This window comes from Vidua chalybeata, chromosome 31 (genome assembly GCF_026979565.1).
Source record: "Vidua chalybeata isolate OUT-0048 chromosome 31, bVidCha1 merged haplotype, whole genome shotgun sequence".
Lineage (NCBI taxonomy): Eukaryota > Metazoa > Chordata > Aves > Passeriformes > Viduidae > Vidua > Vidua chalybeata.
This window is the reverse complement of record NC_071560.1, coordinates 1,121,643-1,142,943: the sequence shown is the minus strand read 5'-3', so window position 1 is coordinate 1,142,943 and position 21,301 is coordinate 1,121,643. Positions and strand designations below refer to the sequence as shown.

Here is a 21,301-nt window from a genome sequence, read left to right as displayed (position 1 = left end):
ACCCTCCAAATTCCCACCTGGCCCCTCCCCCCATGACATCACAGGTGTGGCCGTGCCCCCCCACCTGCCCTGGGATTGTATTTTTGGGTCGATTTGTGGTGATTTTTGGTTTCCATTGATAAAAATCCAACCAGGGGCGGGGCCAAGGTTCATTTGGGGTGGGGCTTTTGGAGGGGGCAGGGCCAGAATGTAGAACTGGGAATGGGAAGGGGCGGGGTCTGAGGGGGTGGGGCACTTGGTGGGCACGTCCATCAACAAGGGGTGGGGCTAGAAATGTGGGGGGCGTGGTCAATGTCTGGGGGTTTGTCCTGCCCCCTCCCACCACCCAAATTCCCTGGGACCCCCTCTCACCACCCCTCCCCCACCCATTGGACGCCTCCAAAATCCCCTCAGCCCCTCTCCCCTCAGCCCCCCCAAGCCGTTTTCACCTGGGAATCCCCAAACCTCACCTGGGCAGCTAGGAAACCCCAAATCCTGTCCCCAAATGTCCCCCGGCCGTGTCCCCCCCCCCCTGGAGTGTCCCCAGTGGCCATGGAGCCCCACGAGGTGTGACAATCTCGGCAGGGGGGGTGGGAGGGGACAGGGGGGACACGGGGGTGGCAGAGGGGACAGAGGGGAGGCCGAGGGTGGCAACGGGGGACAGTGGGGGACGCGCGGGTGACAAAGGGACAGGGGGGACAGCAGAGCCCTCCAGGGAGGGGACAAAGGGGACTCTGAGAGGGCACAGGGGCCACCACAGGAGGCCACAAGTAGCACCAGGTCCCTGACACCTCCCCTGTCCCCTCCCCAGCTGTCCCCCCCCAGCTGCTGGAGTCGATGGTGGCCGTGGTGACCACCCTGGGCGAGCTGGTGGCCACCCTGAGAGAAATGATGGCCACCGTGGCCAGGCTGGACAGGGACGTGTTGCTGGTTGTGCCCCCAGAGTTCCTGTGGGTGGCTATGGTGAGACAAGAGTGAAATTTAACAGGGTAGAAATCCATTTGGATTTAGGTGAAATGTGCCGCTTTGAGCTTGCTAGCATAAGTAAAATATGCTGTTAAGTCTGTGTCATAGGTTGACTGTATAATGGTTTTATCCCCAATCGTCTGTTCTGTTTATGGTGAATAATAAGTTTTGCACCTTTAAGACTTGTTCCAGGAGTGAAGGGAGGGAGAAGAAGCTTGGAGTTTGTTTTCAGAAACTGCACTCACTCCTCCACATTCCTTCTCCCAGACTGTGTTGTCTGCAGACAGACAAACAGCGAGACAGAGCTCTCCTTTGCTTTTTTGTTAGTTTTAGCTAGCTGAGGCAAAGAAGTTCCCTGGACTGTGGTTTTTTCCTTTTCTTTGGACCTGCTGAAACCTGCTCTGGACTGAACAACCAGAAGAGCACCAGCAGCTCGCACCTGTGGCCCAATGGGCCAGGCCTGGGCCACGGCATTTCCAGCGCCAGAGGGACAGATAAGAGACTGAGTGAGCTGAGCTGCAGCCCGGGCGGGGGGGGATTTTTTCTGAGTTTGTCTCCCTTTTAAAGTGGCAAGAAATTTCATTGTTTAATATTGTTTAGGTTTTCTTGTTTAATGAACAGTTTTTTCCACTCTTCTCCAGGGAAGTATTTTTCCCCAAACCGGTTGGGGGGAGGGGCCAGTTGAATCTGCTTTCTAGAGGAACCCCTTTGGGGATTCTCTCCCAAATTTACCTTGAACCAGGACAGTCTGGTAACTGCAGCACTAGCAAAACTGCTCCAGCTGAGGAGAAAGAATGCAAATTTCCAAGCTAAAGAGATAAGAAAGACTCCTTGGAGCTTGAAACAGACAGCACAGAGTGACCCAGGAGTTCTTTCTGTACTTTCTGACAAAAAACTAGGTACAAGTGTAACTAGCTGTGAGTGTAACGTGAAATCAGCAGAATGAATACATGAACCTATTGTGAAATTATATGAATATGTAAATTAGTAAGGGGTAATAAACAAGGATCGGGAGTCCTCAGGGGCACACATGTCCTTTGAAGGGAAACAATCTCTACATGCGCCCAGCACTGTAATAAACATACCGTCCCTACAAATCTTTATTGGAATTGTGGGTTCTTGATTTTTTACCGCAATTCAGTGGGGACCTTGATCTTTCACCTCCAGAATGCCCTGCACCACTACCGTGTCCCCTCCCTGGGCCACTGCCCTGTCCCCTCCCTGGGCTGGACCCTGGCCAACCTCGGGGACACCCCAGGGACCACCTGAGCCTGTGTGAGAGCCCTGGCCAGCGCCTGGCGGCGTGTGCTGGACAGGCTCATGGACAGCTGGCCCCGGGTGGCCAAGGAGGCCACCAAGCTCCACGATGCCTGCAGGGATGCACCCACCAGGAGGGGACAGCTGGCAGATGCAGTCATCAGGAGGGAGCAGCAGCTGGAGCTGTACCTGGGGCTGCTGGGGGACTTGGTGGCTGCATGTGACGAAGCCACCGCGATCCCCTGGGAGCTGCAGCGCCGCCTCGGGGACATCAAGTTAGCCCTGGAGGGGACAACGCAGGTGTCCCCTGATTTCCGTGTGGCCTTGGTAGTCATGGTGGCCGAGGCTGAGCAGCTGTGGGAGGCCAGTGCCCCCCTGGCCACGTGTCACCTGACTGGGGACACTTGGGGACATCAACATCCTCTTCTTCTGTCCCTCTTCTGGCCACAGTGGCCACGCGGTGGCCAAGCAGAGCCAAAGAGCCATTGAGGACATCTCAAGGCTGCTGTGGACAGAGCAACATCACCACTGGGCCGTCATCGAGCCGGTGTCACCTCTGCAGGGACTCGGGGACATTCTGAGGACACTTTGGAGCACTTGGGGACACTTTGGGAAGGTGTGTGGAAACGCTGGTGGGGGTGGGTTGATGAACGAGCCTCCCCTCAGTGCCTTGCAGGAGACCCAGCTGTGATGTGGGGGCCGGGGGGGTCCCCAGGCAGCCCCCACTGCTGAGCACTGACCCTGCCCCAGGGTCACCCCCTTCAGTGCCCCCGACCCCACCTCGAGCACTGACCACCCTCACCGGGCACTGGGACGAGTGGAGTCCCCCCCTCGGTTTTCTGGTGGTCGAGATGACCCCGAGATTGTGAAAAGTCCTTTTCTCCCAGCCCACGCAGCCAAAGAAGCAGTCGAGATGCGCAGCTTTGCTTCTCAAGGTCATTTATTTTCTCTTCTCGATAACATGCTTTGTCCGCTCTGCTGAGCTCTGTCTAGCAGGTCAGTCTGTGGCAGTCTCCCTGCCCTCAGGGCGGTGTTTACCTTTTACACTAAAACCTACCTGTACTATATTTACAATAACATGCCAATATCTATCATTTACGTGGGACAGTGTGACTCTACCTTCAACCAATAGAAAAGTGTCACCATCACAGCAACACATGGAGGGCAAGAAGAAGGAGAAGAAGGTCAGGACATGCCCAAATCCCTCCATCTTGTCCCCTTGAACCCCTTATTTTAAAACCCTAAAATTCTAATTTTTTACCCTGTGTTTATTCACCTACCACACTACTCAAACTCTTGTGGCTTGTAATTCCTCACACAAAGCTGGCCATTTTCTCCAGGGGCTAAAATCTAAGTCATAGGTGTTCTTGACACTGTGCCAAGGTCTCCGAGCTGCCTGCCAGGAGCTCAAGCCATCCAGGGCATCCAGAAGGATGTCCTGGATTCCAACACCCCCCAGTCACAGAGCACCAGGACACCCCCCGTGCACTGACCCCCCCCATCACTGAGCACCAGGGCAGGGACCGGACGCCCCCTCGTGCACTGACCCCCCCCCAAGCACCTGGCCCGGACCCCTCTTTGTGCCCCCCATCCATCACGGGGGTTCCACCCCCTCCCCCATTTGACCCCCCAGACCTGTGAGACCCCCGGGAACAGTGCTGGGAACAGGGGGGACCGGAGGGGCCGAAGCGCTGGGGGAGCACAGCGGGTCCCCAGCACCGGGGTGTTCCCTTGGGGCTTGGTCCTGTCCCCCCCCCCACCCCCCCCCGTTATCAGCCAGGACCCCCTGTTATCACCAGGGTCCCTCCCAATTTACCAGGACCCCCCCATTCACTGCCTCCCACCCTTCACCAACCCGCACAAAGCGCTGGGACCCCCCCAATCCATGAGCCCTCGCCAGTGTACCAGGACCCCTGACTCACCTCTCCTCCCCCATCCATGGGAACCCCCCAGAATCACAGCAGCACAAGGAGAAGAAGCCAACACCTTCCCCCCACCCAATGGGAATCACCAGGACCACGGATCAGCAGGGCTTTGCCCAACGGGGGTCACTGGGGATCATCCAGCCCGGAGCCTCCCATGGGGGATAGAGCCGGAGCAGCGCACTAAGCTCTTCCCTCACTCTCTTCCCTCACTCGGGGCACTCACAGGGCTTCCCTTAGTGGTGCCTCCGTTGGTGTTGGGTCAAGTTTGAGCTCTGTGAGAAGCTCTTCCCACACTCCCCACACTCATAGGGCCTCTCCCCAGTGTGGATGCGCCAGTGCCTGGTGAGGTGGGAGTTTTGCTTGAAGCCCTTCCCGCAGTCAGGGCAGCGGAAGGGCCTCTCCTCTGTGTGAATCCGTTGATGTACAAGGAGAGTGGAGCTGGTCTGAAACCTATTCCCACACTGGGGACACTCATAGGGCCTCTCCCCCGTGTGGATGCGCTGGTGTTTTCTCAGGTCTGAGCTCCACCCAAAGCTCTTCCCACATTCCAAGCAGGTGTAGGGCTGTTCCCCAGTGTGGATCACCTGGTGCCGGATCAGTTCAGAGCTGTCTCTGAAGCTCTTCCCACACTCCCCACACTTGTAGGGCCGTTCCCCAGTGTGGATCACCTGGTGCCGGATCAGGTGAGAGCTGTGGCTGAAACCCTTCCCACACTCCCCACACTCGTAAGGCCGTTCCCCAGTGTGGATCACCTGGTACCTGATCAGATCTGAGCTCCAGCTGAAAACCTGTCCACATTCCAAGCACTTGTGGGGCTTCTCCCTGCCATGAGCCTTCTCCACCAGCTCCAAGCTCCGGCTGGATCTCCAGCAGCCTTCCTGGCTCAGGGGGGCTCTTTCCTCCCCGCAACTCCCTGGGCTGGGTTTGCAGCCCCTCTTCCTGCAGGATCTCTGGGGCTTTTCCTCCTCCTCCATCCAGCCACACCCTGGGAATGAAATTCCTGGTTTGGGGAAAAAAAAAAGAGGAGAGCACCTTGGACTGCAGGTTCCTCCTTGCCCAAGTTCATCTCAGGAAGTCACTGGGAATCTTGTGTCTCTAAGAACCTCCAAAACAACCAACATTCAGCCCACAAATCCTGCAAACTTCAAGACACAGATCAAAAACTCCCCAAACATCACAAGTCAGCAAAAACCTCCTCCAAAAGATTCAGCTGCCACATAAAACCAAAGCACCAACATTTAGCCCAAGAAAGCTCAGAAACACCAAGATTCACCCCCATGAAAATCGTGGATCCCCCTCCACAGTCACCTGCTGCACGTGGGGGGAGCAGCGCTCCTGGGGCTGGGGGGAGGCTGCAGATACAGGGAGGGGTGGAACCTCGTGGTGCCTCCCATTTCTGCCCATACTCCTCCTCCTGTGACTCTACTCTTCATCACACTCCTCTTCCTCCTTCTCCTGCACAATCCCACCTTCTCCTGCCTCATGCATCGTTTGACTATTTTGTTCCTCAACCCTGCTTCTCCTTCCCTTCTCCTCCTGCCCCCAGGCCTGGCACCCACTGCCGGCTCCCTCTTCCCCCCAAACCCACAGCATCCCAGCGCAGGGGCAGGGATGGAGCTGGGGCAGGTCGGGCTGGGGCAGCGCTGGGCTCTTGGCCACCTCCCCACTGCAGCCGCTCCCGCCAGGACAGCGCGGGGGGGCCTGGCCTTGGCGCTGCCCCACACCCACCTCCCCAAATTCCCCTCGCGGGGGGCGCTGGGGACGAGGAGGGGGCGCAGGTGGGGTCCAGGTGGGGAAGGCTGGGAGCTGCGAGTCTGCCTGGCAACTGGTGAGTCATCAGCGCCGCGCGCTCTGATTGGCTGAGCTCTGCCTGAGGGCTGGGGCTGGAGCAAAAAGGGGACACCCTGCTCCAGGGGGGATCTCCCGCAAACGGGGGACCCCCATGAAGGGAACAAGAGGAAAGTGTCTTTACAAACAGATGCTGTGAATCTGCTCGGATATAGGGCCAGGGACCTGTACATAGTGACAGGAGAAGCCATCAGTTTCAGAAAATGTTATTACTTAATGACACAGACTGCTGCTCAGCCAAGGTCCTGCTCAATTCATGAACTTCCAGAAGAACAACAAAGGCTTAACAGAGCCATGGATATCGTCTGCTATACAATAGTGGGGAGCATATTAATGGGGGTATGTAAGTCTGTAGCTCTCAAGTACTTCAGCCAGTGGGGAAAGGGAGAGGGAGATGTGGCCAGGAGAATTAGGATGAAAAGGAGGCTGTGTTCTCCCACAATGGGAGAGATGCATTGGGGAATCTCCCACTGCCTCTCCCATTTTTCGGAATGAAATTACTTTTACAGGACTCCTCTCTCTGCTTTCTGGACAGAAACCTCTGCTGATGTCAATTTATCCACACACTCTGGGGCTCATCCGGAATTCCTTCCACCGTCTGGGGTGGCAGGCAGGGAGTGCAGCTGAAGGTGCCTCACCCACTTTGGGTGATCGGCTCCCTTGGCTGGCGGCGGCACCGGGGATTGACTGGGGACCCGGCAGTGACCAGGAGACAGACGAGTGACACATCAGGGGAGTCTGTGAAGAGTCAGCAGGGAGAGAGCACTGAAAATCTCACCCATGAGTGCACTGGGATCTTTGGGGAGTGAACATGGCAGGGCACCCATGGAGGGGAGAAAAGGGAAAGCCAGGGAGAGGTCCTAGCCAAAGGGATAATGATCCCAAAATATCTCTGAAGGGTCCCTGGGGAGAATGTTGAGGTAGTTTGCACATTCTCCCATAGGTAATTAAGGACATGGACACCCAGGGGGCAATAAGGGAAGTGGAGAAGGGATTTGGACAACGGGATGGATGGTTTTGGTGTGCTGGGAAGGGATCGGGTGAAGGGGAGTGTGCAGCAATATGGTGAAGGCAAGAAGCAGCAGGAGCAATCTATGTGGCAAGAAAAAATATGATGGAAAAGAGGAGGAAGAGAAAAGTACTGAGGATTGGGATGTCTTTCACCAGGGTCTTATCCTCAAAATTTGCCAGCTGATACTTTGAATTCCCAGTTTCCAGGACAGGAAAAGAAGGAGGTCAGGATGTCAGGGGGTTTCTCTGCGGTGGGCAGCAGCAGCACCGGGCGCAGAGCTGCGGGACCGGGAGCACGGGCTGGGGGCCTGTGGGGAGCTGCGGGGCCGGGCCGGGGCTGTGGGACGGCTGGGGCTCAGCGCCAGGCGCTGCCTGACCCCACCAGCCCCGGGCAGGGCTGGCAGTGGCCCCCGGCCCCCAGGAGGCTGCGGGACGCCCCGGCCGCTGCCCGGCCCCGGGGAGCTGCCGGCCCTGCCCGCCGGGGGGGCTGCCTTTGGACACTGCGGCAGGACAGGGACCGGCTCTGCGATACGGGCTCTGGAGGGGACCCTGAGCACAAGGAGGAAAACAAAGGAACAGCTGGGAAATGCAGAGTGTACATGCAAGGATCAGGATTTTCTATCAACCATTTGGTTTGGGTCGCTGGAGAAAGGAAAGATTTTGCAGAAAGCTCAGCAGCTGTCAGAGAATGAGCATCCACAGTGTCCTGGACTGACTGTATGATGCTTTTATCCCCAGTCGTCTGTTCTGTTTATGCTGAATAATAAGATTTGCAGCTTTAAGACTTACTCCAAGAATGAAGTGGAGGCAGAAGAAGCACGGAGTTTGTTTTCAAGAACTGCACTCACTTCTCCACATTCCTGCTGCTGGACTGCGTTATCTGCGGACGGACAGACAGCGAGACAGAGCTCTCCTTTGCTTTTTAGTTTTAGCTAGCTGGGGCAAAGAAGTTCCCTGGACTGTGTCTTTTTTCCTTTTTTTTTGGACCTGCTCAAACCTGCTCTGGACTGAACACCCAGAAGAGAACAGCAGCTCGCACCTGTGACCCAGCAGGCCAGGCCTGGGCCGCGGCATTTCCAGCACCGGAGGGACTGATAAGAGACTGAGTGAGCTGAGCTGCAGCCCGTGGGAGATTTTTCTGAGTTTGTCTCTCTCTCTTGGAGTGGCAAGAAGTTTCATTGTTTAATATTGTTTAGGTTTGCTTGTTTAAAAAACAGTTTTTTTCCACTTTTCTCCAAGGAAGCATTTTTTCCCGAACCAGTTGGGGGGAGGGCCAATAGATTCTGCTTTCTAGAGGAACCCCTTTGGGGGCTCTCTCCCAAACTTGTCCTGAACCAGGACACACAGGCAGCGAGGGGGGCTGCAGGAGTGGCAGAAGGCGGCCCTGGAGCACTTGGGCAAAAAGGCACAGCAGCTGAATGCAAGAAGGGGTGAGCAAAAGGCCAAGCTGAATGCAAAGGCCATGGCACAGCCCCTACAGCCCCTCAGGGATCTACCCCAGGGCCCAAGGGGGCCCCAGGACCCAGGGGACGGGGTCAGCCACAAGCACCTGGCAGAGGCATTGCCCTCCTGGGCAGGGGAGAGTCCCTAGGAAGGACTCAGGGCTGTAAACCAAGATGCCATGGGTACGGCTTTTGCCATTGGCTTTGGCAAGAAGAAGAGCCAGACCCAGGGCTGATATTCAATTGTCTCCCCTTGGAATTCATGTCTGGAATTCCTTACCCTGGTAATTCTCCACCTAGTGCAAGCTGGAGATAAGGGATGTACGTTTAAAGCAGTCTGTGGCCAGAATCCTGTCTCTTGTGAAATCTCTGCCATAGGAAGCTGGGCTGGCACAGAGCCTGCCTTAGCACTTTTTTGTTCCCAACATCCAAGCAGGACATCGGGCCCTGCCTAAGGACTGCAAAGCAGCACCACTGGTGGCCAAGTGGCATGGCCCGTGCCAAGTGGCCCTGAGGCCAGAAACAGCCACCAGCACAGCTGAACACGGGGGACCCCTCAGCCTCGGCTCCAGGGCTCTGAAGCCCCGGAGATTTGCACTTCCTGCCTGCAGCAGGAGGATGGGAGGCCCCCACTGAGCCTGCACTGAAGGCAGCACAGCAGCAGCCAGGCCTCCACAGCGGGGCAAGGCCCTGGGCCTGCCCACACATCCTCTGCTCAAATCCTCCGCCTGACCACCCTCCTTTGGCATCTCCAGACACCGGGGCCAATCCTCGCTGCCACTGCTGCACCTTCAGTGCTTTCTGTGCCTGCACTGCCGCAGCTGCTGGGGAACACAACGGCACAATTCCACTCTGGCTCTCACTTACACACTGCGCTGCCTGCCATTGCATCGATGGAAAATACACCAGTTCATAGACTTCAACATTTTTTACATTTTATTTCTCTACTCAGGCTTGCTTTGCCTTGGCCTCTGGGAAAGAAATGTTAAAGGTTTTTTTAAGGGATGTTCCACCACTCCATGGAGATGAGTTTAACAGCTCAACACTCTGGGAATGGCCCAAAAGATACCCACAAAGATAACGACCAGCAGCAAAACAGCAACGCCCAGCAGCAAACAGCAACCAACACCTACCCCAGACACTGCCCCCGGCACAGCTGGAGACACCTGCTCTGCAAAAGGCTGAGAAGGAAATCCAGCAGTTCCCACCTAATTAACATCAGAAGCAAAGAAATCCGGGTCCAATAGGAAACCAAATACTAAAAACTGCACAACTTGAAACTGTAGAACATTAAACCAATGGGTTTAGATTGGTTCAGACTGTATCAAGTTTGGGGAAAATCTAGTAAGACCCACGTGTCACGCAACGATTTTCTCTGCACACCTGGGCTATGTGTGCATGGAATGATTTCTGTTGCACATCCTGGTCAGAATCAAGTAATGCCTTGACTCTAACACGAAACATATTGGTGGAGTTTTTCTTTTTCCTGCAGTTTCAGTGCAAAGTTTATAGCATTACAGTATTTTTTGTAATAGTCCTACTTCTATATTGCCGGTTAGGGTTGGGTCAGGGATGGGAGAATGAGTTTTTACTCCAAGGACAGTAGAAAAAACATAGTTGCCTTGGTATGTTTGTGCGTGGCTCTTAGTGATGGCAAAATTTTGGTCTGGGTTTTTCGAAGTTGACCTTTAGGCTGCATTTTGCAGAACTAGAAGAGCTTTACAGGTGACCTTTTAACTGATAAACAGTAAAGAGATGATTTGAAGGAAAGAAAAAAAAAAAGCAGCAGGTTGTCGGGGTACCACACGTGAGGCTGTTGAAGGCTGCTCTGGAAGAGAAGCTGCATTCCAGGCAGCCAGCGGAGGAGCTTTAGAAATGCAAATTAACACTGCTGGGGCAAAGTGGGGACAATGTACCCGGCTCTTCTTGCCTGGGGAAGGAATTGGGCTGATTCCCTCTGCCCCTCACCCCAAGTTCTTCCTGCTTGCACAGATGCAATTGGCACAGCTGAAGGCAGAGCCCATGGTGAGGATCTCTGACTCTGCAACAAAATTTGGTTCAGCTGCAAAGAGAAACAGCAAATGGAGAACGTTTTGAAAATTTCACTAAAATGAGGAGGGCGATAATCCCTCTGCCGACTCCAACATGTGCTGTCACTGTCGATGTTATATAGGGTGTATTAGAGCACTGGGGTTTTTGCTCTAACAAGTTCAGGGAAAGCAGTTGGAATTCAAGTATTTGATGATGTAATTAGAAAAAAAACTGTCAATTAATGCAGCCCCGGCTGGAGGGAGCGCCCAAAAATGGGGAAAAGATGAAGGGCCACCAGACCTAACCCTACAACCAAAGAGGACCCGGGAGGAACAAAGCAGAGTCAATGAGTGAATCTGCCTGGAGATAGGGCCAGGGACTTGTAGATAAGGAAGTAACGGGAGAAACCATCAGTTCCAAAGTTCCAATAAATGTTACAAATTGGCACAGACAGATGCTCAAAGTCCCGCTAAATTCCTGAACTTCGAGAAGAACAAAGACTTAACAGAGCCATGAATATCGGATGTTATACACAAGGAGGGTGCACATTAACGAGGACAGGCAGCAGGCGCATCGGGAATTCAGAACCTTCCGAGTTCCTCAGCCAGTGGGCAAAGGCAGAGGGAGGTGCGGCCGGGAAAATGAGCATAAAAAGGAGGCTGCGTACTACAACAATGGGAGAGACCGCATGGCAAATGCCCCACGGCCTCTCCCTCTGCTCAGCAATAAAGTCACTTTTACAGGACTCCTCGGTCTCCTCTGGGCACAGAAACCTCCGGCGACGTGAATTTCCCCGCACGCTCCCGGCGACGGGGCAGCCATCTCTGTCCTAGCCACAGCAAGCGGGACGAGGCAGCGCTGCTCCGGCAGCGGCTCCTGCCCAGGCAGCGGCGGGAAGGAGAGCGCGGGCAGCCGCTCCCGCAGCGCCCTCGGCCCAGGGCCACCACGGGCCGGACACGGCACAAGCAAGCCGCCGCAGCCCCCTGCCGCCCCCTCCGCCCGCAGCGAGCCCCGAGCCCCCGCAGAACCCAGCGCGGCTCCCACCTGCGCCGGGGCCGCCTCCCAGCTCCGCCAATGCCGCCTCCCCGGCCTCCGGCCGCTGCCGCCGCTCCCGGGCCCGCACAGACGCTCCGCCAATGGCGCCGCTGCCCAGCCAGGGCCGCCCTCAGGCCGCCAGCGGGGCCGTGCTTCGCCCCTCTTTCACCAATCAGCGCGCCACAACCACGACTGACGGCACAGCCGGCCAATCGCAGCGAGGGGCGGGCTCTGCACACGGCACCGCCTCGCCCCGCGCTCTCAGGGCCCCCCGGGCTGTGCGAGGGCAAAGCCGCAGCTGAGGAACAGCCCTGGAACGGGCCCGGGCCCGGGCCGGCATCCAGCGGAAACACAAACAAACTTCTCCGCACCTCCCGACACGGCTTTCCCGGCCCTGCGCCTTCGCTGCCTCCGCCTCTGCGGCAAGCCCACGAGTCTCACTTCTCCTACCCCTAATTAGGAGCATCAGTGCATCGCTTGGATTTCCCCCAAAAAGGGAAAACCGCCCCAAACCCCTTCGGCTGAGTGCGGGAGTGGAGAGATTTCTGGCAGAAAACGACAAAAATGTTTTTTTCCCCGGGCTGGGAAGAACCAACCAAACCGAACTGTGGTGGCACCCCCCAGCAGCGCCTCTCTGCCGCCCCAGCTGAAGCCCTCGCTGGCTGCTCCAGGCTCCATGGGCACACTGGGAGCTCTGGGAAGGGGCCCCGGCTCGGGGGGCAGCCCCACGGCCCCCACGGCAGCTCCAAGGCTCCTCCGGCCGGGATGCAACGTGGCAGGCCGAGCAGGGGAAGGGATGGGGCTGCCGGCGCCAAGGGAACACGAGGGACACCGGGGGCACTTCACAAACATTTAATGCAAAAGAGAAAATCCTAGGAAAGGCAAAAGCAACAGCAACACGAGGCCACACGAGGCATGTCCCATTATAGTGGGGTGACGCTGGCCCGATGCCAGGCACCCACCAAAGCCGCTCTCTCACTGCCCTCCAAGGCCGGACAGAGCAGATAAAATTTAACCAGGGGTTTTGGAGTTGAGCTAAGGACCAGGAAAGATCCCTTATCAAACACTGTCACTGTTTCTCCTTCTTTCCTTGCTCCTGCTCCTGCTCTTCCTGCTCCTCCTTTTCCTCTCTCCCTTCTCCTCTTCCTTCTTAATCCCACCTCCTCCCCAGTTCCTGCCTTCTGTATATTTAGAGTGGAGAACCTTACGTGTTCTTAGAACGAGAACAAAAATCCCAGATGGAACACTTCTTGCTGGTTGTAGTCAGAACTATCAGTGCCTAAAGGTCATGTCTCCTTTGCTCTGGTGCCGTCCTTGTTCCTCCTCAGTGTTCAGGCTGGGCTATGGGGTGTCCTTGTTTGCTGCATTTTCAGAGTTCCTCTTGGATCTTTGGGCCATAGGCTGTGCCCTGGGAGGGTTCTTTGTGCTCCTTTGTGACACAGGAGAACCTCCCAGGCGGTTTCTGCGTGAGCTGCTGCTGTGATGTCACAGGAACACTACCACGTCCCCGTGGTGTTCCCGTTGCTGTGGGACACAGAGGCCTCAGTGTCCAGAGTGGCTGTGGGCACTGCTCGTTGCCGGAGGATCCTCCTGCCCGAGGCATTCTCAGCAGCCAGCCCACCCCTGACGGGTCTCCTTCTGTGCTTGCAGGGCTACAGTCAGCAGACGTGTGCAGCGCAGCCAAAATGATCCAGCACGTGGTTGCTGCAGTTTGCACGCTGTACTCTGTGGCATATTTGGGGTATTTTTTAACCCACTTGGCACGTAAGTCAAGGTTTCCCCTCAGTGCTGTGGCTTTGGGCTTGCTGTGTGCTTTCTGTTTCTCTTCTGGAACTGAGCTGACTTTGTAACCAAATTGCCATGAAGACACCACTGGTTTGGGAGAGCTCCTGCCAGCAGCTGCAGCTGAAAAAGGGGGTGTCTGCAGCCAGTGGGGCATGCACAGCATTTGCAATGAGCCCTGGGGGGTTCTGTTCCCTCAAGCGGGGAGTCTGTGGCAGCAGAGCCTGGAACTCCCTCCGTTTGCTGGTGCAGCCAAGAACTGACCCAGCCCAGTATTTTGTGCTGTTCTCTTGCTGTGTGAAGGGACTGTGGCTCCTGCAGGGATGCTGTGAAAGCAAAATGTTCTCTCAGGGTTGCCTTGCTCCGTGGCATTTCCCTCCACAGGCACTTCTTTTCCTGACAGCATCTGGTTCATGTTCCCTCTTCCCTTGTAGGGCACCTCATGTGTGGATCCCGAGCAGCTTCTCCTTCGGTGAGTGAGGAAGGAACCTTTGGTGTTTGGAATTGTGCAGTAAGTTGTGAGCTTGGCATGTGGCAGCCAAGTGCCAGCCTGGGAGGCTGAAGGAAAGTTCCTGTCAGTGTCTCTGCAGCAGCAAAGGGATCCCTGGCAGTTTTCTCCTTTTCTGCTGAAGAGCTTTAGAAGAGCTGCAGGTCTGGTTTTGCAGGCAGAGGATTGCTTGCTGGCTTTAGCCATGGTGGAATATCGAATTCCCAACAATAAGTGGCAATGTTGACTTTAGCCCATTGTTAGTTTGAACAGCTCCAAACCCAATTTCTGCTTAGTGCAGCTGGATGTGCAGCTGAGGATAAAGAAGGTGATAACTGAGACAGAACTTCCCGTCCCTCACACTGCCGTCTGTCCACAGGGCACAAAAGCAGCACCAGCACCTCCTCTGGCTCCCTCTGCTTCCAAAGAGGAGGCCAAAGAGGAGGAAGAGAGCAGTGAGCTTCCCGCTGTTCTGGGGGACGATGGTGAACTTCCCTCAGTGCCGGGAGATGAGGGTGAACTTCCCGCTGTTCTGGGAGACGAGGGCGAACATCCCGCGGTGTGGGAATACAACGGCGAGGCTCCCGCGGTGGGGGACAAGGACAGTGGACATCTCCTGGCGTGGGACAAGGACGGTGGATGTCCCCTGGTGTGGGACGAGAATGGCCAAGCTCCTGTCATGTTGGATGAGGATGATGGACATCTCCTGGTGTGGGATGAGGACAGAGGACATCCTGTGGCTTGGGAAGAGGAGGATGAACTTCTCCCGGCATGGGAAGTGGACAGTCAATGTCCCATGGCTTGGAAAGATGATGGCGAACCTGCAGCATTTTGGGAAGAGGGTGGAGAACCTCCCTGGGCTTAGGAAGAGGACACTGAACCTCCCTCCGCAGTGGGATGCTGGGCTGAACATTCTGACAGCAGCACAGCCCTGCAGCCAGAGGGGAGAGGGGAGTGGTACCTGACGCAGCTGAGTACGTCTGCTCTGTTCCTGTGTGCCAGAGCAGGCTGCTGTGTGTGTGTCTCAGCATCAGCTGCACCCAGTGTTGCTCTGCAGCTGAATGTCCCAGGGCCATTGATTGTCCTTCCCCAGCTGAGACCAAGGGGCTGACGGCCCCAAGGAGGGGGGCTGCATTCTGGCTCTGCTGCAAGGCGGGGTCTCACTCTGGGAGGGAGCGTCTTCCACGTGGTTTCTTTCAGCGAACAGCGTGAGCCTGGTGGAGCCTGCCGAGAAATACCTCTAAGTGGAGCAGATTGGCCAAGGGTAAGTGCACGGCAGTTACTTCTGCACAAGCAGGCCCAGGTGTTGTGCTGGTGCAGGATCAAGTGAGAAGTCACGAGTTCTCCAAACACCTCCAGACACTGTTGTACCATTCTGCTGTATCTCAGTCCTGATCAGAATTGATAACTGTGCTCAGAAGGCACTGTCAAAGCCCCCTGAGGCTGGAAGTGTCCTGCCTGCAGCAAGGAGCAGGACCTGGAAGATCTTCTGTCCCTGGTATTGGGTTGCCTGATAGAGCAACTCACCATCTGGTGATTGTCAGAAAACAGTTCTCAAGGAGATTTCTTTCAAATATTTTGTTTCAAAAAATATCCATTGGTCAGGATTATCAACCTAATGCTTTAGAAACAGAAACCAGAAATGAACTAATAAGTGCTCTATTCCAGCACACATAGTAGAGCACTTACATTCAGTAACAGACACAGAGCTGATGCACTCTGGGGGAAAATGCATCACCTGCCTGATGGCAGGGCCCTTGTGGATCCTGCAGGTCTTAGGCAGGAAATGGAAAAGGATGAAATGCATTCTTTTCCAGTTCTTTAGACACCCATTGCTCACCCTAGGCTTTGAACTAAAGCAGTTCAGCGTGGACATTTGGGATTTACTCCAGCCCAATTCCTTCGTGTTGGGTCTCTGTTTTCTCTTGCGCACCTTGCATGGCAGAGGGCTGGTGACTACTGCAGTGTTGTTGGAAGGGTCAATGCACTCAGGTGTTTGTGAACGCTGCAGGCTGCAGAGATCTCCTGTCTGGGCTGGCTTTCACTGCCAGGGCCTAAAGCGCTGCTTCTTTCTTCTCTGCTGTTTTGTCTCCAGGGCTTTCGGAACCATTTCTAAAGGACTCAACAGGGCCACAGGAGGAGAGGTCAGTGTCAACGCGCCCAGCACATCTGGCAGCTCTCCAGGGAGCTGGGAGCTGGGAGCTGTGGCTGCAGCTTTGGGGGCCAGCAGAGCTTTCCTGCACAGGCTGCTCCTCTGAAGGCAGAGCAGTGTCAGCCTGCAGAGCACAGCTGGGACAGACTTGGTCCTTCTGAAGTGCCCAAAGGAATGCAAGGAGGGCAGCGGTGTCTGTCAGAGCAGGACATGCTGGCTTGGTCTTCATATCTAAAAGTGTGAATGCATTAACTGCTGCAGACTGAGGCCAAATTTATCATCCCTAATTAGAGAGAGAGATCCTGCTTGGGCTCAATTTGGGGTTTTAGTTCCACTTCAGCTGTTCACAGAGAGAGAGGGAGACAAATGAGAAGATGGATGTCCAGAGCAAAGCTCTCTCCTAAACCCTGCAGTTGTGTTTGGCTCTGGGGTCAGTGACAGCCTGTGACAGGGATCACCTGAGCAATGGATGTGTGTGTTTGCTTTGTTGTGCAATCCCAACCAGAGCAGTTGCATCTGAAATCATGACCAAATCCCATAGAATTGCTAAAGGGTTCCCAGCTGTTTTTCTCTGGTTTCACAGAACCAGAATCACCTCCTGCTTGCAAAATGTGTTTGAATAATAATGAGAGTGTTGAGGCCATTTGAGAAGACTGTAGGTGCAGAGAATGTTGTTAGAGCTTGGAGGCTGACAGCTGAGGGGCTGTTTCTGCAGAGCTTGCAAGGCCAAATGTCTCTGGCCATGTGTCCTGTCAGCAGCCCCCAGCTAGCAGAGCAATGGGCTGTGGGAATGGCACTTGCTGAGCTCTGGTGTCCCATCCCAAGGCAGTTTGGCACAGCCCGGCTCCGTCGCTCCAAAAAGACTCGCTCAGTATTTGCTGCGGCCTCCTGCCACAGACTCCTCCAGTTAAAGGTCTGCAATGTCCCTTCAGGTGGCCATAAAGAAAATGAGTCTCAGAGGGCAGAACAGGGAACGAGCGGTGAATGAGCTCCTGCTCCTGAAGGACAAGAAGAACCCCAACATTGTCAACTCTTTGGACAGGTGAGTGCTTCAGGCCTTATCCCGTGCACGGGCCCTGCCTTAACCTTTCCTGGCATCTGTAGTCTGTAGCCTGTTTTGAAAATGCCTGACCCACCCATATCTTCCCAAAGGAACAGCCTGGCAGTTCATTCCCTCCATGTGCTTTTGTTCCTTCGGTTTGGTTTTCCTTCAAGTTGACCCTGTTTTCTGTGTCTTACAACAAGTGCTGATAAACCACAGCAGAAATTATTTCCCTTGCCTTCTTCTTCCCAGCCCTTTTCCATTGCTGCAGGATGCCAGGAAGACCAGGTTCTTGTTTCCAGATATGCCTCATTTGCCAATTTTCACCGGCCTTGCCTGTTTCTGAAGGGACTTTCTGAAAGGTTTTCTGACCCCTTTTGTCCCAAGTGCTGCACGGCCTCCTCCCCTGGATAACCCTGGGAGTTGTGTTGCCTTGTTCTGGAGAGAACGGTGGAACTGATGAGTTCAGAAGCTGAACCAGCTGGGGGGCCAGTGTTGTGGTTCCACATTGATCTGGGCTGTTGCTAAACTGCATTTTTCACCTGCTTGCCATCTAAGGCCTCTCCTTTCTCACAGGTGTCTCCTCCTTTAGACTCTGCAGATTCAAAGGATTGTGCAGCCTGGCAGGAATGTCTCTCCATCTGATTCTGTCCTCACTGACAAGTGACCTGGAAACAATGCTCCACTCCAAGCTTTTCCATGGGGGAATTGAGCACTGCACATTGGTCTCCATGCCATTGTTTTCCTTTTCCAGCTTCCTTATTGATGGAGATCTCTGGCTGGTGATGGAATACATGGATGGAGGAACTTTGCAGGACGTTGTCACACAGACATGCATGGCTGAAGGAGAGATGGCAGCTGTCAGTCGGGAGGTGAGGGATCCTGCTTGTGACTGCCGTGCCTTGTACATTATGGTCCTTCCCAACAGGGCATTGGGCTCCATGCTCAGGGCTTTGTTTCTCTGTTGTTTTTATGAGCTGGAGAACAAAGAGACTCTGCAGTGAACGGCCTGCCAGCAGCACTGCACTTCTTCTCTGTTCTTGTTCTTTTCCGTGCTGTTGTGGTCCTCTCTGTCTGTTTTGGATTTGATTTGCTGTTCCCAGCTTTGCCTTGAACCGTTTGCCTGGAGCTTGTCTGCAGTGCACTCCTGGCCTGTCACAGCAAAGTTGCTGCTGGCAGAATTCGAAACTGTCCTTTCTTGTGTGATATATTCTGGCCATTGGTTTTTATGCTTGTGTTTCTTGTTCTCTCTCAGTGTCTGCAGGGCCTGGATTTCCTCCATGCGAACCGGGTGATCCACAGAGATCTGAAGAGCTCCAACATCCTTCTGGGAATGGATGGCTCTGTCAAGCTGGGTGGGTGTTCCTGGCCAGGCACGGCGCTCCCGGGCTGCGGCTGTGGGGCTGCTTCCCAGTGATGGCCAGAGCCCCACAAGGGCTGCTGGGGGCACTGCCCAGCCCCTGCTGCCAGCTGAGAGTGGCTGCCCCTGCAGAGAGCTCAGGAGAGGAGCAGGCTGTCAGGAGTGCCTTTGCTCTGGGAATGGCCCTTCCAGAGGGGCAGGAGTTGGAATCTAAAGCTTCAAGGGAATCAGTAAATGCTGCTGCACGAAAACTGAGGGCTTCTTTAAGGGTCCAGTTCCATCTGTCCTTGGCTACAGCCCTGAGGACTTTTCCAGCTGACTTCACTACTGCATTCTCAGACTGAGAGTGGGGAGTCTTTGTGCTCGGTTTCCTCATTCCAGCTGCCTTTGACAGTGTTTGTTTCTGTCCTCAGCTGATTTTGGCCTCTGCGCTCAGCTCAGCCCTGAGCAGGACCAGTGCAGCTCCATGGTGGGCACTGCTCACTGGATGGCCCCAGAAGTTGTCAGCAGTTCTCCTTATGGCCCCAAGGTGGACATCTGGTCCTTTGGCATTGTGACCATCGAGATGGTGGAAGGAAAACCTCCTTACTTCAAGGAAACGAGGGCCATGGTAAGAGGCAAATTCTGCAGTGGTTGCAGAGGCCTGTGAGCACAGGGTGACCCTGCACTGGGAGCAGCAGCTGGAGGCTTCTGCCTATGGGGAAGGGAATTCCCAGAAGACTCGACTCTCAGCACAGACGAATATTCTGCAGTGTCCAGCAAAAATTTGCTTTGGGATTTACATCGTTGCCACTCTTCTGGCTGTGAGGATGACCTGAAAATGTGAAGCAAGGGCACCAGCTCTTTACAATGGCTGTGGCAACACCAGGGTTTGGTTTTTTGGTTGGCATAGAAAAATGAGCTCTGAACAGCATCTCTGCCAGGGAAGAAAGTGCCCCTGGAGCTGGGTCTGGGAACCCAGGCTCGATGTGAGCACTTGTGGGTGTGAAAGAAGCTGGCAGAGCGCTGAGTTTGCTTTTCCTGCAGGCTCGTGCTCTGATCCGTCAGAACGGGACCCCGCAGCTACAGGAGCCCAGGTGCCTGTCAGCTCTGCTGCGGGACTTCCTTGAGTGCAGCCTGGAGCCGGACGAGGAGCGGCGCTGGTCTGCCCAGGAGCTGCTGCAGGTGAATGCCAAGCGGCTGCAGGGGAAGCAGCAGCGCCTGGGAGGTGTTTTCTTGTGGGGCCCCCTCTGGGAGTCTCGAGTCTTGCTGCTTTCCACACGCAAAGCAAGCAGAATCCTCGCCTGGTTTGACTTGGCAGGGTCCTTTCCAGGGCATCTGCACCTGGTGCCCCACAACGAGCAGGGCCATCTTTAGGCAGGTCAGGTGGCTCAGAGCCCTGCCTGACCTGAGCTTGGATGTTTCCAGGGAGGAGGCACCTCCCACATCTCTGGGCACCTTCTGTCAGTGCTTCCCCACTCTCCTGGTAAAAAAATTCTGCCTTAGAGCTAATCTGAGCCCGCTTCCCTCTCCTGAGTTTCAGACCGTTTCCCTTTGTCCTGTTGCCACAGAGCCTGTGAGGAAGTTGACTCTGGAAAGTAACAGTTCATTTCTTTCTTTCTTATCCTTTGGGCAGCACCCATTTTTATCATCAGCCAAGCCTCTCTCCAGCCTGATCACCGCAGCCAAGCAACTGAGGGAGCAGTGGAGGAGATGAAGCACTGGAAGACAGCTTTTAGTTACAGTAGTTAGTAAGGACAACTAGTTAGTCATGGTAGTTAGCAGTGCTAGTTATGGTTATGGTAGTTAGGACAGCCTGTTTGTTACGGTTCTTATGACAGCCTGTTTGGTATGGCAGTTTTTTGAATAAAAATTCTCTTAAACCTCAACTCCCTTGAGGTGTCCCTTCCTTCTCCCTCTGTGACTCAGCTGCCCAGAGCAATGTGAGGGGAGAGTGGGCCCAGCCTCCCCCAGAGCTGAGCCCCAGCAGAGCTCTGGCAGAGCCCAGAGCAGCCTCGGCATCTGCAGAGTCCGCTTGGAAGGAAGCGCTTGGAGCCTTCTCGGCTGCACCCGACTCTTGGTTACAAACTGTGTGTGGTGGAAAATGCCACCGGCTCTGCCAGAGGGCAGAAGGGGCCCGGGGAAGGCCCAATGCTCCATGCAAGGGAAAAACCTGCCCTGGGTCAGTTATAAAGAATTATGTATTTGTTGGCTTTTGCTATTATGTCTTGACTTCTGTAACTTATTCTTAATCAGAACAATTTTGATATAGCACAGTTTGTAATCACTTTTAATTGCTTTTGCTGTAATATAAATTATCAGCTTTTTGTGGCCAATGCCCTGGCCCCTGTGTAGCTCATATGCTCAGAACATCATTCATGGATGATATTTTAGTTTGTGGACAGTGTGAAAAAGATACATTATAGTTTTGGGTTTTGCAAAATATTGAAGTGGAATATGGAAGCCCCAGGGATCCTATGGCTGCATATTACTTTTCCCGCCCCGACTGGCTCCCGAGAACGCGGCTTGGCGCCTCGGCTCCTTGTCAGGGTAGATGCTGCCACTACTTCTGGGCGCTTCTGCGGCTGCGCCCTAGGATGGGATGGCTGCGCGTTTTCGTTGGCGCAAGGGAAGGAAACGAAGAGGCAGGGAATTTGTTCAAACCTGTCCATGTGGTGGCTGGATGCTTTATTGGTCGCAGGAGCCACAATGGGGAAGCCGTGGCCGCTCCCAACCTCGCATGGACGAATCTGGCCCCGAGGCTGGGGTGCCACGGAGGGATATAGTGGTGGGATAGGGGAGGATTGGAGCTCTCTGCCCAATGAACACAGACACCGTGGCTGTGACATTGCCGCAACGGCCAATGGGGACATGATGGGGGCAGACATGGGGGTTCAGGGCCAGTGGAACCGCGGGAATGAGGTGATGAGCACGGAACTGCCAGGGACTGGATGGGCGAATGGTCACAGGAGTGGCAGGGGAAAAACCCAATGGCAGGCAGCCTG

At 54.9% G+C, this 21,301-nt stretch overlaps 2 protein-coding genes across 3 annotated transcripts; one reads left to right on the top strand and one right to left on the bottom strand.

The window, feature by feature from the left end:
• Positions 1-4,095: 4,095 nt before the first annotated feature.
• LOC128801697 (zinc finger protein 697-like) lies at positions 4,096-12,172 on the bottom strand. The gene is made up of 4 exons (XM_053967737.1): positions 12,091-12,172; positions 11,504-11,930; positions 4,887-5,127; positions 4,096-4,795 (listed from the first exon to the last, which is right to left on the bottom strand). The coding sequence occupies exons 1-4, from the start codon at positions 12,170-12,172 to the stop codon at positions 4,361-4,363; spliced, it is 1,185 nt and encodes a 394-aa protein (XP_053823712.1). The 3' UTR covers positions 4,096-4,360.
• Positions 12,173-12,255: 83 nt separating this feature from the next.
• On the top strand, positions 12,256-20,172 carry LOC128801790 (serine/threonine-protein kinase PAK 3-like). Of its 2 annotated transcripts, XM_053967919.1 has the most exons (10): positions 12,256-13,258; positions 13,711-13,748; positions 14,143-15,027; positions 15,859-15,907; positions 16,848-16,957; positions 17,712-17,829; positions 18,213-18,312; positions 18,731-18,927; positions 19,344-19,481; positions 19,933-20,172. In XM_053967919.1, the coding sequence occupies exons 5-10, from the start codon at positions 16,863-16,865 to the stop codon at positions 20,011-20,013; spliced, it is 729 nt and encodes a 242-aa protein (XP_053823894.1). In that variant the 5' UTR covers positions 12,256-13,258; positions 13,711-13,748; positions 14,143-15,027; positions 15,859-15,907; positions 16,848-16,862; the 3' UTR covers positions 20,014-20,172. The 2 variants fall into 2 exon arrangements, with proteins under 2 accessions (XP_053823894.1, XP_053823895.1); XM_053967920.1 differs by lacking the exons at positions 12,256-13,258; positions 13,711-13,748 and having other exon boundaries at positions 13,767-15,027.
• Positions 20,173-21,301: the final 1,129 nt, after the last annotated feature.

What these genes read in the sequence shown, in the direction of transcription:
- LOC128801697 (XM_053967737.1), bottom strand. Translation starts at nt 12,172, where the DNA reads ATGGAGCCTGGAGCAGCCAGCGAGGGCTTCAGCTGGGGCGGCAGAGAG. An exon ending in GGGAGGCGGCCCCGGCGCAG is followed by an intron (nt 5,128 to 11,503) that starts GTGGGAGCCGCG and finishes TCCCCAAACCAG; the next exon opens with GAATTTCATTCCCAGGGTGT. An exon ending in TGGAGCTCAGATCTGATCAG is followed by an intron (nt 4,796 to 4,886) that starts GTACCAGGTGAT and finishes ATCCGGCACCAG; the next exon opens with GTGATCCACACTGGGGAACG.
- LOC128801790 (XM_053967919.1), top strand. Translation starts at nt 16,863, where the DNA reads ATGAGTCTCAGAGGGCAGAACAGGGAACGAGCGGTGAATGAGCTCCTG. An exon ending in TCAAGGAAACGAGGGCCATG is followed by an intron (nt 18,928 to 19,343) that starts GTAAGAGGCAAA and finishes CTTTTCCTGCAG; the next exon opens with GCTCGTGCTCTGATCCGTCA. An exon ending in CTGCCCAGGAGCTGCTGCAG is followed by an intron (nt 19,482 to 19,932) that starts GTGAATGCCAAG and finishes TCCTTTGGGCAG; the next exon opens with CACCCATTTTTATCATCAGC.